General features: G+C 40.5%; 1 protein-coding gene across 3 annotated transcripts in view; it reads left to right on the plus strand.

The window, feature by feature from the left end:
• Positions 1-20,208, plus strand: part of Coq3 (coenzyme Q3 methyltransferase) — a 31,071-nt gene that overhangs the window by 3,330 nt on the left and 7,533 nt on the right. The window contains exons 2-5 of one of the 3 annotated variants that reach the window (XM_017593201.3): positions 11,397-11,523; positions 14,487-14,636; positions 15,911-16,010; positions 17,495-17,737. In XM_017593201.3, the coding sequence (XP_017448690.1) occupies positions 11,397-11,523; positions 14,487-14,636; positions 15,911-16,010; positions 17,495-17,737 (620 nt within the window). Of the gene's footprint in view, positions 1-11,396; positions 11,524-14,486; positions 14,637-15,910; positions 16,011-17,494; positions 17,738-20,208 lie in introns of those variants that run through there. The other 2 variants (NM_019187.2, XM_039109358.2) reach the window with 2 other exon arrangements.

Below are 20,208 nucleotides of genomic sequence, written 5' to 3' on the forward strand. Positions count from 1 at the left end.
TGGGGGTTGAACTCCAGAGTACTATGTAGTGGGAAGAGCTTTACCCACTGTCCTGGTTTTTGTTTTTTGTTTTTTGTTTTTGTTTTTCAGTTTATTGTAACTGGATGATTTAGGGAGGGGGGATTAATTTTTGCTATTCTTTATATATCTTGGAAATTAATCCCTTGGATCATATATACATTTTGTTTTTTGGCAAACTCTTTTTTCCCCCACTCTGTAGGCTGTCTCTTTACACTAGTGTTTATTTCTTTTGTTGTTATAGACTCTTAATTTCTCACAAGAGATTTCCCATTTATCAGTTTTGGGGATTTTCTGTGATATTGGTTTCCCTGTGGATGCACTGTTTTCTTTGTTTCCTTTTAGCACTTTCAGAGTGTCACATCTTTTTTTTTTTTTTTTTTTTTTGGTTCTTTTTTTCCGAACTGGGGACCGAACCCAGGGCCTTGCGCTTCCTAGGCAAGCGCTCTACCACTGAGCTAAATCCCCAACCCCAGAGTGTCACATCTTAAATTGAGGACTTTGCTCTATTTTTAATTGGCCCATGCAGGGTGAGAACTATGGATGTCATTCCAGGCTGCCCATGAAGTCCGTCTTCTCCATGTGTCAGAGGTTGACTTCACCAGTGTGTCTGTTTGGCAGTGTAGTCAACACTCAGGTGGCTATACCAGTCTAGTTTACTCAGGGTCCTCTATTCTATTTCTATCCCATTGGTCTACACATCTGCTATTGTGCTAGTACCATGCAATTTTTGTTATTGTGACTCGGTAGTATAAATTTGAGATTAGATATTGTGCGTTCCCCAGCATTGTTCTTTATCCTAAGACTGCAATAGTTATTTGATAACTTTCGTACTTTTATGTGAACTTTAGGATTGCTTTCTCTAGTTCTGTGAAGAATCTCACTGGAATTTTGATGGGTAGTCATTGAACCTGTTGATTGCTTTCAGTGAGACACCTATTTCCACACTATTAATTTTGTCTAGCCATTGAGCATAGATCTTTCCACCTAGTGCTGTTCTCAGTTTCTTCAGTGTTTTCAAGTTTTCACTGTAGAGATCTTCTCACTGTTTTGATACGATTATTCCTAGATTTTTTTTTTAAGCTTCAGTGAATGGACCTCCCCACCCCAATTTTTCAAACTTTATTATTGATATGTGGAAGAATTACTGATTTTAAGAGCATAAGTGATGGCTTAGAGAATGGGTAAAGTATGAAAGCCTAAGGATCTAAGTCTGGATCCTCACCACCCATGGAAAAAGAAGTGGTCGCATGTGCCTGTAACCTTGCACTGGGGAGGCGAGGCAGTAGGATGGTGGGGCTCATGGCCAGCCTGGCTAGCCAGTCAGTGAGCTCCAGGCTCAGTGAGAAACCCTGTCTTAAAAAGTAAGGTAGAGGGCTGGAGAGATGGCTCAGCGGTTAAGAGCACCCGACTACTTTCCCAGAGGTCCTGAGTTCAATTCCCAGCAACCACATGGTGGCTCACAGCCATCTGTAAAGAGATCCAGTGCCCTCTTCTGGTGTATCTGAAGACAGCTACAGTGTACTTATATATAATAAATGAATAAATCTTAAAAAAAAAAAAAAAGTAAGGTAGAGAACAACGGAGACAACAGCATCGGCCTCTAGTTTCCATATATGCATGCGTGGACATGTGTGCCCACTCACACGAATACACTACACATACACACGATGCAGTGTGTGGAGAGGATTTTCTCCAGTCACGTCTAGTTGGGGTTCCATGTTTCCAAATGTGTTCTGAATATCTGTTTCTTTCAGTAGATATAAGGCATTTTTTTCTCTGATGCCAACGAATGAATATTCTGTGTAATTGCTGTTCTTCTATCCCACGAGTTTTAGATTTCTTCTTTCAATCGTATCTCATTTTAGTTCTTTTCCTTATTGATATTTGAATGTAGTGTCAGTCACCTTTGGCCTCTATCCCTAATACTCTACTTGATTCTTTTGATCATGCTTTCCACTGTCTTACTTAACTACTTATTTCTTGAGGTTTTACTTTCTAACATTTCTATTTGTTTTGTTTTTTTCCAAGCTGTGGGTTTGTTTTTCTGATTTTTGATGGTGGGGTTGGTCTGTTGTTGCTGCTGACTTTTTCATCCATAAGCATCCATATTGCTGACATTTTTCTGTTGTTGAGTTTCCCCTCTTGGGCCTGTATTGAGCTCATCTGATTATTTGTTTCCCTTTTGGATCACTGATCATTTTCACAAGAGTTCATTTGAAGTCTTTATCTGGCACTTGACTTTCTTCAGTATCTTTGGGTTCTATGGTTGGAGTATGGTCTTTGGGGGTGTCGTGGTGTCTTGCTTTCTGGTGTGCTGTGATTTGCACATCTGTTGCTTTGGATATCTCTTCTAGGTTGGGGGGATCTTCTTACCGAGTGGTCTCCTCCAGACTTAATGTCAGTACCACTTGGCAGAGGAAGCAAACTGCAGTGGCAGTGACAACAGCAAACCATACAAGCTATAGAAACACGTGTAAAAATTAATTACAGCCCACTGCTACATCCCCAGTGGACATGGCACTAACAATGGAAAACTGCTGTCCACTGTGCTAAGTGTAAGTGTCAAAATAGTAAGTAAAAAGATAGGAAGAAGACAGGAAAGGGATACAAAACGAAAGAAGAACCTGGGTAATCAGACAAAAGGATAAAGAAAGTGTTGAATGTCAGGGAGGCTAAAGGAGAAGGGCAAAAGAATAGAAAAAAATAAGAGAAAGGGAATCAAAAAAATTTATCAGTGGTATAAACATTCAAAATTATATAAATAGCAAAGGATTAAAAATATATTTTTTAAAAAGCCAGAGTTAGGAAGGTTGCTCAGTCAGCATAAAGCATAGGTGCAGAACCCACATAAAAACAGTTGCATGGCTTATCTGTAACTCCTGCAGTGGCAGATGGGTGGGCAGAGATGGGTGGGTCCCTGAAGCTCACTGGCCAGTCAGCCTAGCCAAATGAATGAGTTCCAGGTTCAGTTAGAGTCTTTATCTTAAAAAATAAGAGTGATCGTGAGAGACATCTGAGGTCAACTGCTGGCCTCCACACACACATACACACACACACACACACACACACACACACACACGTATGTGCATAGACACATACTGCATACACACACATCCATGTATAGCATCATATACACACTGTACACAGCTGCATACACACAAAAATTGTTTTAGTGTTGGGTAACAATTTCTTCTGAATTGAAACACTCCTTGCAGGGCTGAGCGAGGGGAGAGTCATAAGATTTTGGAGGTACACTATTCTCACAAGTTGGGAAAGCTGAAAGGAACAAGAGTCCCAAAAGCCTCTCACCAAGAAGCAATAAAGACCCACTTGTCAGCTACTTGTAAACCCTGCATGAGTCCCTGCTTATGCAGGGGTGGGCTTTTTAGTGATATAGCTCCCCTTCAGTCGCTCCTGCTCCTATTAGTAATCGCTTACCCAAATTCCTATAACTAGTGCTGATGCACTCACTGATTTACCAGTTGTACATTGGGGGAGAATAGTTACTTTGGTTTGTGGTTGACTCCCTATCTTTTTTTTTTTTTTTTTTTGGTTCTTTTTTTTTCGGAGCTGGGGACCGAACCCAGGGCCTTGCGCTTCCTAGGTAAGCGCTCTACCACTGAGCTAAATCCCCAGCCCCGACTCCCTATCTTAATTATATAGATGCATCTCACCAAGAAAAGCCTCCCATAACACATGGCACCCAAGTAGGGACCAAGAGAACTAAGGATGAGCTGGATAGGATTGGTTGCATGGCCTCTGCAATGGATGGTGAGACATGCAACTGAATCTGATCCATATAATAAGGGTGAGGCACCCATGGGAGAAATTCCAGTAAGACTATCTATCCCCCATGAGACAGTGTGCCTCCTTACTGTAGTGGTGGTTACAGCCCTCATGAGATGGGTGACAGAACATGTGACCAAGGCTGAGCTGTCTGGGAGTGGAGCATCTTTGTGAGGAATTCCAGGATGGCCATCTTCCTGTACTTGGTGGAATGTCTTCTTGGGTTCCACCTCTTGAGTTATGGGAATGTCCCCTTAGCTGGTCTTTGTTGCTTTGTAATTTCTTCTTTTTTTTCCCCTCCTTTTATTCCCCTGTTTCACCTTTTAACACTAGGTAGGTAAGAAACAAGGTTAGAGGGGAAAGAGGAATTAGAGGAAAATCCCTAACCTAATTTCTTTTTGTTTCTTCTTGGATCACAGCTACTAACAAACTGAAACCAACCTCCCTAAAGACCAACAACCACCAGCTCACCCTCTTGCGGACCAGCCCCCAGCATTTATATACCCTCTGATATTCTAAACATCACACAATCAAAAACTATTTGCAGCTGGCAAAACCATACCTCTGTTAGAGCTTTAGGCAAATCACAGTCCCACATCCTGGGATTAAAATGAAAACATATTCTTATAATATTTCTGTGTTTTTTTTTTTAAAAAAAAACACCAAAATTGTCCCTACAGCCCCCTAAACAGCCAGTAGGCTAAAAAATGTTTACCAGTCCCTGAAAGTGGGATGTATGGGTTGTGATCTTAAGCAGCTGTGGCTTCAGCCTTTGCTTTGGGCAATAACAACATGCATATGAGGTATCTTCCAGAAAGAACTTGTGGGAGTCAGGGAGCAATTACAGTTTTCTTTTAAAAATCAAGCGACAAACATGCCGTGTCTGGCCTCTGTGTCAGTCTCTGGTTTGGAAAGGAAAGTGAAAAAAAGAAGAGGGTTGGAGGTGTTGGCACATTGCTTCTCATAGTTGGCAAGATTCAAGTGAAAGAGAGTGAAGGCCGGGTGTGTGCTTAAGTTCCCTCCCTTGGATCTAAAATGTTGGAACCCCTGGAAAGAGTCACATAGTAAGAGAGATTAAGATAAAGGTGATATAAGATAGCCTTTGGGTTCAGTCTTTAATAAGAGAAAGACAAAAATCCATGATAAAGCATGCAGATAGATGTGGGCCTTAGGGATGGTTGAATTCAGGAGACCATGCAAGGCAATATTCTGTTCTCAGCTGCTTGACTTGGAAAATATTTTGTTCGTTTGTTCGAGTTAGGGTCTCACTATGTAGTTTTGGGTACCTTGGAACTCACTAGGTAGACCAGACTGACCTTGAACCCACAGAGATTTACTCGTCTCTGCCTATCAAATACTGGGATTAAAGGCATGTGCCACTACACCCAGCTCTGGAGAAAACTTATGAATGGGACTAGTGTGCATGCTATAGAGGCAGAGAAACTAAATAATACAACTATTCACACTTTCTTTAGACAAACGCTATATAAGCCGAGGCAGTATAAGAAGAGTCAGCTCCTGGTGGATAGACTCATTACAAACCATTAGGAATACTTGATCTCCTGCTAAGATTTCACGAAGATCAGGAAACAGAAGACAGGATAGGAAGGACATGCATTACTGGGGAAGTTAGAAAAAGAAACGTGTATTGATGTCCAGGTCTTCAGGCCACACAGAACTATGTCCACGGGAAAGTTTAGAAAGAAGGTGACTCAATAGGGTTTAGTGGCTTTGCTGAGTCCTGTGATCCCTACAAAGTAGGATAGGTTTTGGCAGTCCTGCGTGATCTAGTCTGGCATCTAAAGTGTTTGTAAAATGCTAAAGCACTCAGGAGATGAAGAAAAGAGAAAGGAAACTCAATATTCATGAAAAGCTCTCAGGGAGAACTTTCCCTCGGGATGGAGACCCTCTAACTCCAAAGACCAGACTGAGACACCACAGGATGCAATCAGCAAGAGGATTTGGTTTATTGTCGGGATACACAGGCACAGGCACCTGCGGGCGCTTCAGTCACTCGGGGGACTGGCGCACCCCACGGAACCAAGGATGGGCTTTTATAGGATTTTGGGGAGCAGAAGCAAGCATACAGAAGCAGATGCATGGTTACAGGGATATAATTGGTGGATTCTAATATGGCAAGGGTTTAGCCCGGGGGCAAGTTTCCTAGCTACCTTCCTGAAACATAACGGCTGACTCGGCCCCCCAAGGGTTCAGCCCGGGGGCAAGTTTCTTAGCTACCTTCTTGGAACATAACGACTGACTCGGCCCCCCACCAGGGTGTGGGACCTCTCTCGGGGCTTTTTTTTCATTGTCAGGTGCTCAACCGAAGTCGTCCTGTTGCCAGGCCTTCAACCAAACACATCCTGCTTGGCAGCCGCTGTGTACTCAGTGTTCTAACCTTTCCCTGAACCAGTCATCTTAAGTACAGCCTTGCAAAATGGCGTTACTGCTGCTAAGCTGGGGTCTTTCATTCACTTTCAGCGAATTGGGTCCTGCCCCAGTTCCCTGAAAGTGAATATTGTCAGCTTTGTGTCCAGCTGGAGTTCCTAAGGAGAAAAACTGATGAAAAGTCAAATGCTGTGCTTGGGAGGTTTTGGAAAGCTTCAAAACTTGACTGGCAGTTCACTAAAATGTTACAAGAAGAGACGGCATGTCCCCACTGTACCCCTTGCTAAGGAGGAAGGAAATGTCCTAGAGTTGCCTGAATGAAGGCCATATTTAGGGACCTTTTGTGGAGTCACTGATTTACTGGTCTACTATCTCTATACAAAAATAATGGACTTTGGTGGAATGCCATTGGTTCCCTGTTTGGGCTGAGTAGACATTTGTGTCTCCACAAGAAAAGTTTCACATAGCAGAAGGTAAAGTCAAAATACTAACTATAGATTAGGGTAATAAAGAAACAAAGGGGGGTTGGGGATTTAGCTCAGCGGTAGAGCGCTTGCCTAGCGAGCGCAAGGCCCTGGGTTCGGTCCCCAGCTCCGAAAAAAAGAAAAAAAAAAAAAAAAGAAACAAAGGATAAGAAAAATGTCTGTCCCTAATTGGAGAGAAAAAAGCATAAATAAAATTAGACAGGTGGAAGTAAATGACAAATACACAGAGAATAAAAAGAGGAGCGCTGCAGAGATGGCTCGGTGGCTAAGAGCACTTGTTGCTCTTGCAGAGGACCTGGGTTTGCGTTCCAGAATCCACATGCTGGCTCACAACCATCTGTAACTCTAGTTTCAGGGGTCCAGTTCCCTCTTCTGACTTGCGTGGGCACCAGACCAGTGCCTTATGTCCATACATCAAACAGGCAAACATACATGTAAAACAAGTAGAAGAGCAAGAAGATGGTAGAGGTGGCGCTGCATACCAGACCCGATAAGCCAAGCCTGATCCATGTGTGCTTGGAAACCCACATGTGGAAAGAGAGCCAACACACACACACACACACACACACACACACACACACACACACACACACAGGGGTGGGTGAGGGAGGGAGGGAAAGATGGATGGATGGATGGATGGATGGATGGATGAATGGATGATAGATAGAGATTGAGGTTTCTCCTCTCCTTAAACACTGGAGGCTCCTAGTCCTGTGCATAGAGGCCCGTCCTAGAGGAGGAGGGCCAGTTGAGCTTGTAGGCTCTTGTCTTTAGGTTATTGTGTTGCCGAATGGTGTGAGTATCCTGTGTCTTCCAGAGTAATCTCATAATAGGTGTTTTCCTTTGTGTGCCAGAGCTTCTGCTTGCCACATTAGCTTAGCATTACATCTCACAACCCCCAGAACATCACCAGATAGCACAACATAGGTAGTTCTTTTGGTTGCGGGCTGTCTCCCAAGTGAGTTGTGAAGTGACCACAGCACTGGGATGAATATAGGCAGAGAACCTATTGCCCTATCTTTAAGGCCTCCTGAGTATTAAGCACCCTGCTGGAAGGATGTCACTGTGGGTTTGGGTGCCCTACTGGGACTTCAGAGTTTGTGGACTTGAGCAGTGAAGGACAGAGACATCTTCAACATTCTATCTACCCATTAGCTTCAGTATCAGACCTATCAAATCCAGGTTTGAAATCTGGTTCTGACGTGAGAGTGGGGCTAGCTTGCCTTATGCACTTCCCACAGTGAACTAGGCTCCTGCCCCCCTGACCTTTGGCTCATTTGGTCCTTCTGCTTCTTACAGCTGCCTGTGGGCCATTCTTTGTCAGGAGCTGGCAAAACTGGGTTCCTTAGACGGTGGCCATGATATATATGGCTTTTGGGGTGACTGTTTTTATCAGTAGTTTTTCTCAAGATGGCACTTGGCTGCTGTCCTCTGAATGATACAGGGTGACAAGTTGGGATTTTGTTCTGGTGCCTCTGAACTGAGCTTAAAGGAATCACCATCTCACTGCAGCTTGCAGCCGGATTTGAGGCTGCTAACCTGGGGGTGAGACTTCCTGGCTCTTACTTACCTGCTTTACTTTTTGGAAGCAGCTAGCACATGACTGGGTGTGTGTGGCTGTATCTAGACATAGATACTTATATCTGTATCTGTACATTTAATTTCTCTGAGATTAGTGCTCAGATAGAGTGTATAGTTGCTAAATTGAATGTTTAGTGTATCTTTTACTTTGTGGGGGCTGCTAAATTGCTTTCCAGAGTGTCTATACTCCTCTCTCTCTCTCTCTCTCTCTCTCTCTCTCTCTCTCTCTCTCTCTCTCTCTCTCTCATTGTTTCATTCCTGATCTACATTTGGTAATATCAGTATTTTAAAATTTCTGACATTTTGGTAGGTGTGTGTTTTTTCCCTGTGGCTTTTGTTTGTTTTAATTCTCGTTTTTATTAATATTGAACATCTGTTTTATTCTTTTACAGTTACACACACACACATGCACACACACCAATCATACTTACCTCCCATTGTCCTCTGTAATCCCCCTCCACTCCTGTAGAATCCTTTGTTTTCAACAGGTCCTCATCTATGGTTAGCTCCTTCTCTGTGTGAGACCTACTGAGTTCAATTGGGGTTGCTTGTGTGAACATCAGTGGGTTTGTTTTTTTTATTTTTCACATTTTATTTTGTGTATGTGGAGGTGGGGTTAGTGCACACCACAGCAGATCTGTCAAGGACAGAGGACACCTGTGGGAATCCATTCTCTCTTCCTACCATGTAGGTCCCAAGGATTGAGTTCAGGTTATCAGGCTTGATAGCAAACATCTTTACTGCTAAGCTATCTTGCTTTGCTAAAGTTACATTTTTAAATTTTTTTCTAGTGATTGTTTCAGGTTGTAGAACTCAAATTTTTAATTTCAAGAGCTTTTGTTTAAATGTCAGATCACCTTGGGAGTTAAGGAGATGTCTCAGCAGTTTAGAACATTGTCACTCTTGCTGAGAACCTGAGTTCCATTCCCAAAACCCATAGCCACTCATGATCTCTGAACTCTAGTTCCAGGGTTATCTGAAGTTTTCTTCTGGCCTCCATATACACCATACACACAGAGTACACTTACATACAGGGAAACACTTATATGCATATGATAAAGATAAATAAATACTAAAGTCTAAATTAAATTTAGGATTCCTTGGGATGTTCTACATAGACAATAAGAACACTTAACTTTCTTTCTTTCCATCGTGTATGCATTTTGCTTTCTTTTCACGTCTTATAGCCATGGCTAAGATCTTGCTCCTGATGCGTATAGCATCTTTTATCATTTGAGTTATATGCAAACTATAGGACTATAGAACTATAAATAGAAATAGATGCTTTGTAAAATAAGATCCCCTGTGTTCTTATTTGTTGAATGTTCATCATGGATGGGTGTAAACTGCTTCACCTGCCTCAGCCACTATGGTTGTGCATCCATACTTTTGTATATAATACGATTTTATTTGCTAGTATTCATTGAGATTTGTAAGTCTGCTCTTTAGGCAAATTATTCTGTAAACTTTTGGTTTTTAGAGTGCTTCTAACTTTGTAAAATTAGTTGGGAAGTATCCTGCCTTGATGTTAGGGTTTGTCTCACTTTATTGTTTTCATTTTTTCTTAATTTTTTTCATATATTTTGACCATATTCTCTTCCCCCAACTACTCTGAGATCTTCCTCACCTCCTGACTTCATATTCTTTCTCTCTCTCAAGTAAATAAATAATAAAAATCAAAACAAACACAAACCTCAATAAGACAAGAAAAACAAAATGAAACAAAACAAGATAAGGCCACTATCCTGCACCAGCTTGCAGTCTTCTCTTAGCTTCCCAAGTGCTGGGACGGCAAGCATATCATTCCGTGGGCACTCACTGTCAGCCACTGCTGGGTTCTATGGGAGAGACTGGATACATTGTTTGTCATGCCTTCTTCCAGGAGCTTTGCTCAGATGTAAGATTCCTTTGGGAGTTGAAGCACTTGCTGCTCTTGCAGACATTCTCTAGTGAAATTATCTGAGCCTGGTCATTTTTAGAAGGCTTGGATCTATGAATTTAGTTCCTTTGGAGCTTAAACAATGATTATTTGGTCTGTCTTTCTGAATAGTCTATAAATGCTTGAGAGAATGTAGATTCTGTAGCAGGTTGGGAGGAGTGTTTCACAAATTCAGTTATCTGTGTTGCTTAACAATGCTCCGTTTGTATCCTTGCTGATTTTTTCCTGATGCCTGTTCCACTTACTAAGGAGTGAGTGTTGGTCCTCTACTATAGCTGTGGCTTTGTTTTGTCTAGTTTTAGTCATGTCTAATTTGCTTTATTTGTTCTGAAATTGTACTGTTTAGTACATACACATTTAGGATTGCTCTTTTTAGTGGATTGTCCTTTTGTCATGATTAGTGTCATTTTTGTCTCTAAGAAATGTTATCTAAATGTTAATTGCATAATAATTTGAATAACCTATGAAGTAGGTCTATGTAAATTTGAATATACAGACTATAAGTTTTTATTTTAGAATATAATTACATGTCCATTTGTCTGCCCATCTACCAATAATACACACACACACACACACACAATAATATCTAAAAAAACATTTCAGATAGCTAGTATGGAACTGACAGAATCTGAACTACTTTTGACAATCTAGAAATTGATATTTTAATATAAAAGATGAAATAGTTTATTTTGAATATATTTGGCTTTTTTGTCTATGTAACCTAGTACAGATATAAACATTAGTTGTACAGACTGGAGAGATGGCTCATTGGTTAAGAGCATTTGCTGGTCTTGGAGAGGACTAGGGTTTGGTTCCCAGGACCCATGTCAGAAGACTTGAAAGTGCCTGTAATTCCAGCTCCAGGGGGTCCAACATTCTTTTCTGCTCTCCCCCGGAACCTGCGCGCGAGCACGCACGCGCGCACACACACACACACACACACACACACACACACACACACACACACCACATGGATTTTACATATTCATTACTTAATTTTGATAATTTTAATTTTTAGATGGAAAAAGTAAAACCTTTATTTTTAATTAAATCCCAAATTAATGCCTTTATTATCTCAAAGAACCCCCTTTTTTATCATTTGCAAAACACCATAAGAATACCATGTAACAATTCTTCAGCTATGTTGATAGTAGGAATTGCATGCTTTTCTCTGGCTACTTAACCTTTGTTTTCAGCTTTCTCAGGGAACCAGCTCACTAGGAATCTACAGATTAAGCCATGGGAATTTAGTGGACACAGGACCATGTGGCTTAGATCTTACAGGATAACGTTTTCCTGTTTGACCAGACTAAAAACTTACAGGTGAGTCTGTTTATTATTCTAGTAGAGATTTACATAATTACATGTAATGGCAGTTTAGTTTTGATTGTGTTTAATGAACTTGGCCAGGATGTTAAAGCTCACATGGTCTGGTTTAAGTCGCTTTTACTTGTTTAAATATTTTTTAATAATTATTTTGTAATAAGTTTTAGGTTTGGAAAACTTCAAGTTTACCTAAAAGTTAGAAGGAAAATATAGTGCATAGCCATGAATGTTATTTATTGAAATTCAAAGACAATTTTTATTTTTAAATGCGCATTAGACACATATCCTTCAAGTTCAGCAGCCCACTTCCACCCTGGAGTGTGCCTTCCCTAATAACCCTGTCTTAGTTAGAGTTTCTCCTGCTGAGAAGAGTCATCACGCATGGCAGCTCTTACAAAGGACAACATTAAATCGGGGTTGGCTTATAGGTTCAGATGTTTAGTTCATTATCATCATCCTTATTTCTATCAGTAAAGAAAAGAGAAAAGGCTGTATTAAAGACGTGGAGATGGTTTTACTTCTTCGTAATTGCCTTGTGATAAAACCAAACACAAACATGCTACGATGGATATATGATGCTAGATAGTAAGACTAAGTCAGCAAATTGCATGTTTACAGTCTAACTTTACAAAGTAGTTTCTAATCTTATGAAAGATACTTTCCAGTTCCTCAGTGCACACATATATGGACCACCCTTGTGTCTGATGAATGAGCACCTTTGAGATTGGCTGTAGGTAAACAGCTTCGTCAAAACAGCAGCTACTTACAGCTTGTTATCTTTTGTAAGTTAGTCCTGATTAATGACGTTTTGCCTTAACCATGGCCAAGGATCCCTATTTGGAATTCCACTCATACTCCTAAAAAATATTAGAGAAAAGTGATACTTGAATTTAAATTTTTTAAAATTACAGATTTTTGCTTCTTTGTTTACTCTGTGTGTGTGTGTGTGTGTGTGTGTGTGTGTGTGTGTGTGTGTGTGTGTGTGTGTGTGTGTAAGTGAGTCCTGGCTGTCATGACATCCTTGTGGAGGTCACAGAACAACTCACAGGCATCTATTCTATCTCTTTCAACCACATGGGTCCCAAGGATCAAAAACAGCTTGTCAAGTTTGGTGGCAGCGCCTTCACACACTGAACCATCTCACTGGCACGTGACACATGAATTTAAATTAAAAAAAGAGTAATGACTACAGAATGTGCTCTCTAAGTGTACCTAAGAGAAATAGCTTTGTTTTGCTTCCCCTTCTCTCTCTTTTTTTTTCTGCTTTGCATTCTTTTTTTTTTTTTTTGATATTTTCTTTATTTACATTTCAAATGTTATCCTCTTTTCCCCCTTCCTGGCTTTCTCTCCACAAATCCCCTATCCCCTCCCCCTCCCCCTCCCCCCTGATTCTATGAGGGTGTTTCTCTACCCACCCACCCCCACCTCACTGTCCTGGCATTTCCCTACACTGGGGCATCAAGCCTTCACAGGAACAAGTGTCTTCCCTTCTTTGATGCCAGATAAGGCCATCCTCTGTTACATATGTGGCTGGAGTCATGGGTCCATCCTTGTATATTCTTTGGTTGGTGGTTTTGTCCCTGGGAGCTTTAGAGCATCTGGTTGGTTGATATTGTTGTTCTTCTGATGGGGTTGCAAACCCCTTCAGCTCCTTCAGTCCTTTCTCCAACTCCTCCAGTGGGGACCCCATTCTCAGTTAAATGGTTGGCTGCTAGCATGAGCCTCTGTATTTGTCAGTCTCTGGCAGAGCCTCTCAGGAGACAGCTATACCAGGCTCCTGTCAGCAAGCACTTCTTGGCATCTGTAATAGTGTCTGGGTTTGGTGTCTGTAAGATTAAGAGACTGAAAACAAATTATATGCTTTTTCTCATTCTTTTTCTTCAAATTATCTATTTGACAATTGTCTCCTAAGAAACGATGTTCTAGAAACTGTACTAGACCTGGGAATAAAATGAAATGCAAGGCCAGACCATGCCTTTCCTTCTTAGTAGGTATTCTAGAGAGTAACAGACATGTCAGATGACTGTACAACCCGTGAATAAGCACAAAGTGATGTAGGAGTTAGAACAAGGGAATGTAACTTACATTTGAGCACCAAGGAAGATTTTTGTAGATAACATTTTATTTAAAATAAGATTTGAGGGGTGAGAGACTTAGGTGATTAGTAGAGGAAAGAAAGGGATGTAGGGAAAATGGTCCAGACAGAAGAAACAATACACACAAGGTGGGCAAGGAAAGAATAAGAGTGGCCAATAGCAGGCAGTAGTGGGGAAGATCAGGAGGAAATGAGTTGAGAAAGAAGGAAGTTGGGGACACCATAATTCTCAGCTTTCTGTCATGCCAAGGATTTTAGTCTTTTCTCTAATGACACTAGAATCCTTGAAAGCATTTTATGTGAGAAAAATGAGATTTTTACCTCAGAATAATCTCTCTATAGTTCATCATGGAAATCAGATTTGAAGGTGGTGATGTATGGAGCTGGCAGACTCCCTAGGAGAGGAAGACCGTAGTCAGGGAGGAGATGGTGGAGTGTGAAGAGAGCCCTGGAAATGGAGGGCAGAGGGCAGAGGGCAGAGGGCAGAATGGTAGAATCGCTTGTGTTCAGCCACTTTTCCCGAGTGCTCTGACTTTTTCTTTTCTCGGCCACAAAATGAAGTAATAATTGTTGTCCAAAAGTAATATGCATCTTAGCTAGTACCCAGCACTTAGTAAGTACTCAACGAGTGATAGTCCTTGTTGTTGTTATTATTGTTATTATTGTATTGAAGGTGACCTAGAACAACAGTTTGTCTTCAAAAGCTTGTGAACATATATAAGCACTTGATTGTGATCTTAAAGGATCAAAATAGAGCCATCTCTATATTTAGAGTCTAATAAATTAGAATCTTTTTCTATAACATATTCTGGGAACCCAGTTTTAAAACAATGATGGTGCTTGGTTCTTTGTTTTTATCCCTTAGGTCCTCTTGGAAGAAATTATACAGTACTTCACAAACAGTTGACAGCAAGGAGGTCAAAACCTTCCAGGCCCTGGCTCACTCATGGTGGGATGAGCAAGGGAAGTTTGCGCCTCTTCATTCTATGAATGACCTACGGGTGCCGTTCATTAGGTAACAGTCCAGAAACTCCTTTGAAACTTAACTTAAAAGCACATACTTGGCTAATTTGCATTCACTTTTCTTTTGCTTTTCTTACATGTAAAATGTAAAATTTTACATTTTAGGATTGCTTTGGAAATTAGGGATATTTCTCATCATAATTTAAAAGTACTAGCTTTGGGGTAGAGAGATGGTTCAGTAGTTAAGAACTCTTGCTACTCAGAGCGGGCTTGGTTCCCCTCACCACATCAGGCAGCTTACAACCACTCCAGCTCCAGGGGATCTGACATCCTAACTTGGTTTCCGAGGGCACCCTGGGCTCAAGTTCACATACCTAGAAGCAGAATTTAAAATTTAAAAAACTTCTTTAAAGCCATTAACTGGTAGAAAGAGTACTAAAATCCCAGGTTGCTTTTGCAACTTAACTTGAAATATTTTTGGCCCTATTAGGTCAGTTAGACCTTTAGGCAGTTCTGATAAAGGAAACATTGCAGAGACAGATTGGCTCACCAGACTCTCCTGAGAGCTGACGTTGATGGGGCTCTACCAGCCTTTGAAACCTACTTGTATAATCACCACATGAAAGAACACGCAACACAATAACCTCTGATCCAATTGATAATATATAATTGCCCACCTAGATAACATACAGTTTGCTCATCTAGATACACAAAATCCTGTAGACATCCATCCCTTAAGAATATTCATAACAACCTGTAAATGTGCAGAGAGGAATCTTAACATCCACCTCCATGTTCTCTCAGCTGCTTCTCCTCCTCACTCCAGTCTCCTCCTCCTCTCTAAAACTTTTCTCCCGCCCATCCTTCCTTCTCATCCAATGTTCTGTCTTGTACCTGCCTTCACCTGCATAATCATCCTACACATTTGACTACATTAGGTTGAAAGTTTCTTTAGATTATTACTAGATCAATAATAGATTATTGCCGGGTTACTTCAGAACTTCAATTATTGAAACTGTACAAATTAAGTAGATCGTTTCATTCTGAAAGTAAAAGATATGTTTATAAGATTTCAATGATTTATTTTAAATGAGGACTCTGGACTAGGCATGGTGGCCACACTCCCGTGAACCCAGAACTCAGGTGTCTGAGAATGGGATCGGGAGCTCAAAGCCTATTTAAGTCTTTTAACAAGCTCCTGTCTAGAAGTAAAACAGTGAGATAAGAAAGTTCAATTAGATGAAGGTGAATAGTTCTTTGAAGACTGTGTGCATTAAAACAAAAGTAGTTGTCTGCTTTTATATATTGTGAATTTTTATTTTAAAGAGACAATCTTTTGAAAACAAGTACTAATCATGATCCAGGAAAGCCTTTATCTGGGATGAAGATTCTCGACGTTGGCTGTGGCGGTGGGTTATTAACTGAAGTAAGTGCCTCACAGAGCCTTTTCTATTTTTCGTGCACATGAGAATTTTTTTCTTGGATATTTTATTTATTTACACTTCAAATGTTATCCCTTTTCTGATTTCCCCTCCACAAACCCCCTATCCCATCATTTCCCTTCCTCCTGCTTCTGTGAGGATGCTCCCCCCCAGCCCCATTCCTCTACACTGGGGCATTGAGCCTTCACGGGACCAAGGAGGACCTCTCCTCCCATTGATACCAGATAAGGCCATCCACACGAGAACTTCTTAATGTGCCTAATAGTGCTAGTAAGAATAACTAAATTCTGGGGCTGGAGAGATGGCTCAGTGGTTAAGAGCACTGACTGCTCTTCCAGAGGTCCTGAGTTCAATTCCCAGCAACCACATGGTGGCTCACAACCATCTGTAATGGGATCCGATGCCCTCTTCTGGTGTCTGAAGACGGTGACAGTGTACTCATAAATAAAATAAAATAAAAAATAAAAATCTTTAAAAAAAAAAAGAATAACTAAATTATTAAAATAATTCAAATAATAATTAAGTAGATCATGTCAGTATGTTTACAGAAACAATGCATTTCAAAATAATTCCAACTCATTCTTCTAATAGCTTAAGAATTTTATACATGCGTTTAATGTGTCTTGATCAAAAATTTGTCTTTTGGGGTAAAAAAAAATTGAGAAGTGGGCTTCTGTTTCATTTATCCTTTTAGCAAATAATATTTTTAGTGAACAGTACTAATTTTTAAAGGTCTGCTTTCAAAATTAAAAACAAATTTCATAAAACTCTACTGAAGTTTTTGGGTTTTGTTTTTAATAATAAATGGGCATAGGTCATTCAAATAGCTTTGTTTGATGTCTTCTATCTGAAGAAATCAGGCAGCTTCTATGAGATTAAATACATTTAGTCCATCCTTTTATATATCTCAAAGCCTGCAAGAGTTTTGCTGCTTGTGGGGATCGGTTCTTTTAGGTGCTCTGGAGTACTTAGATGTGTGCTTATTGTCCCTGGGAGGGAGGTGTCTGCCTTACAGCTGTGTCTCCTAGTCCTCATTAGCACGGGACCTTCCGCATCATAATTTAATCTTTGATAGATATTTTCTGTTATAGTTCTAGTATTTTATATGCTCCATTTCGAAACATCGAATAGCAGTTTTTACTTATGGAAAATTTTAATTAAATTAATATTTTAAATTTTTGTGAATGTATACTATATTGACATCATTTCTCTCCCTTCCCTCTTCTCCCTCTAACCCACTCATGCCTCCCATGTCAGATCTATGGCCTCTTTAAAAACTTTATTATTGTTACACATATGTATTAGAATGAGTAATATGAATATAACCTGATGGTTTTGTTTAGTGTTGCTTGAATGTGTATGTTTTTAGGGCCGACAACTTGATATTGGATAACTAATTTGGATAAACTTTTTATTGTTAACAAGTGTTCTGTTTTCTCCTTGAGCATAACAGTATTTATGCCATTAGCCTCTAGGGAGACTGGGAGCTTCAGTTGTTGGAATCGATCCTGTGGCTGAAAACATTAAGATAGCACAGCACCATAAATCATTTGATCCAGTCCTGGATAAGAGGATACAGTACCGAGTGTGCTCCCTGGAGGAGACCTTGAATGAGAATGCAGAGTGTTTTGATGCTGTCGTGGCTTCTGAAGTTGTCGAGCATGTGAACAACCTTGAAATGTTCATACAGTGCTGCTATCAAGTATTGAAAGTAAGAGCTGGCTTCTTGTTTCCTTCTCAAAGTGTGTATCCATAGCAAGGCAGTGTGCTGGGCTACTTCAACAAGCAGGCCAGGAGAGACAGCCTGAGGAAGAATGATTAGGGCCTGGTAACTCAGCCAGAGATGACTTTCTGCCCCTATGTTGCCTTCAATAGCAGGTCTTTCCAGATTGATGAGGCCTTAATGCTGCAGTAATCTATGACCTATTTAAAGATTATAAAATTATGATTATGGGTATGTGTATGTGAGTGCTGATTGCTATAGAAGCTAGAGCTATCAGACCCTCCTGGATCTGGAGTTACAGGAAGTTGTGGACGTCCAAGTGTGGGCATTGGGAAGTGAACTTGAGTGCTTTTTGCAAGCGCAATGTGCACTCTTAACCATTGAGCTCTCTCTCCAGCCTTGGTCCATGTCTATTTCTTTAAAATTTGTCTTCCTTTATTTTTTATTATATGTGTGTGAGTGTTTACGTTCATGTATGCTTGTTTACCGTGATTGCATTGTCCTCAGAGGCCAGAAGGGGCTTTTGGATCCCCTTGGATTGGAGTTAAATATGGTGGTGAGCACTATGTGGGTGCTAGAAATCAAACCTAGGGTCTCTGGAAGAGCAGCCAGTGTTCTTAATCAGAGTAATTGATTAAGTGTCTCTAGCCCCTGCTCATATATTTTAAAGAAAGTTTTATTTCCATTTATTGAAAATAAATTTTTTTCTCACATACTATATCCTGATTATGGTTTCCCTCTCTCTACTCTCCCATTTCCTCTCCACCTCCCCTCTCCTCTAGATCCACTCCCTTTCTGTCTTTTACTGAAAGCAAATGGGCTTCTAAGGGACAATTATGAAATGGTATGATATGATATGATATGATATGATAAAATAATAAAAAAAACTAACACATAAGACTTGGTCAAAACAAACAAAATAAAAAAATGCACAAGAGCAGACACAAGAACTAGAAACATACTTGTTTGCATATGCAAGAATCCCATAAAAACGCTAACTGGAAAAGCCATACTGTATACACAGAGGACCTGGTGCAGAGGCTCTGCTGTCTCCATTTGATTCTGGTGTCTTCCATTCCCTCTGAATCTCATACTCTTTCTGCCTCCTCTTCCTCAGGCTTCCCTCAGGGAAAGGATTTGATCACATTTAGGGCTGAGTGTTTCAAAGTCTCTCACTTTTTACGTAATGTCTTGTGGGTGTCTGTATTTGTTCCTACCTACTGAGAGAGGAAGCCTCTCTGATGATGGCTGAGGAAGGCATTGATCTATGAGTACAACAGAATGTCATTAGGAGGAATTTCATTGTTGTGATTGTTTGTATGTTTGCGTCCCCTTTGGTTTTGGTTTTACGATAGGTCCCTGGGATATCTAGACTCAGGTTCTTGGTCACCAAAGTAGTGTTGTATATGGCTTCCATCTTGTGGAGAGGTCCTTAAGTCAAATCAGATATCGGTTGGTTCCTCCTCTAAACTCTGTGTTGCCATTACCCTAGTATTTGTTGCATGCAGGACACTGTGTAGATCAAAGTGTTTGTGGCTACTTAGTTTGGTATTTGCATTCCTCTTTGGTCTCATGCAAAGTATTTTCCTGTATCAAAGACACTGGTTCTTAGGGGAGAAGACTTTATAAGGCCCCAGCTGGACTGCTACATCTTCAACAGGTTGTGTGGGTGTTGCTGGCTGTCAGTTTGTGGAGAGAAACCTATAGTCTTGGCAGCAGCCTGGGTCGTTTGGGAGGGGTCTCATGGGACCTCTGACCAACAAATCAACAAAAGATGTCCATTTGGGGCTCTGACTTCCCCCATTAATTGGTGATTTTATTTAGATTGCTTTTATATGTATATATTTTAGGTAGCTTCTACTGCATTTTATCCCTCAGTTTGCCCTTAATTTTAGCTGTCTTCTTTCCTTTGTTCCCCTCTCCTCAATACCTATTGCTCTTCCCATTCTAGCTCCTCCTTCCATCCATATCTGTCTATTCTGTTTTCCTTTCCTAGTGAGATCTGTGTATTTCCCACTAGTCCCTTCTATAAGGGACACTGTTTCTAAGGATTGTAGCTTGGTTTTCATAGACTGAATGATAACATAGAGCTAATATCTACAATAAGCAATTATATACCATATTTGTCTTTCTGGGTCTGAGATACTTCACTCAGAATAGTTTTTCCATCCATTTTCCATTTACTTACAAATTTTTTGATCTCATTCTTTTTAACAGCTGAATAATATTCTAGTGTGTAAATTTTCTTTATCAATTTTCCTGTTCCATAACATCTAGGTTGTTTCCAGTTTCTTATTATTATCAGTAGAACAGCAATGAAGCAAGTGTCTCTACGAGAGGATGAAGCATGCTTTGGGTATAGCTGGGTCGTGAGGTAGATGGATTTCCAAGTTTCTGAGGAACGGCCACACTGATTTCCATAGTGGCCGTATGAGTTTATACTCCTGCCAGCAATGGTT

Source organism: Rattus norvegicus, chromosome 5 (assembly GCF_036323735.1).
Source record: "Rattus norvegicus strain BN/NHsdMcwi chromosome 5, GRCr8, whole genome shotgun sequence".
Classification (NCBI taxonomy): Eukaryota; Metazoa; Chordata; class Mammalia; order Rodentia; family Muridae; genus Rattus; species Rattus norvegicus.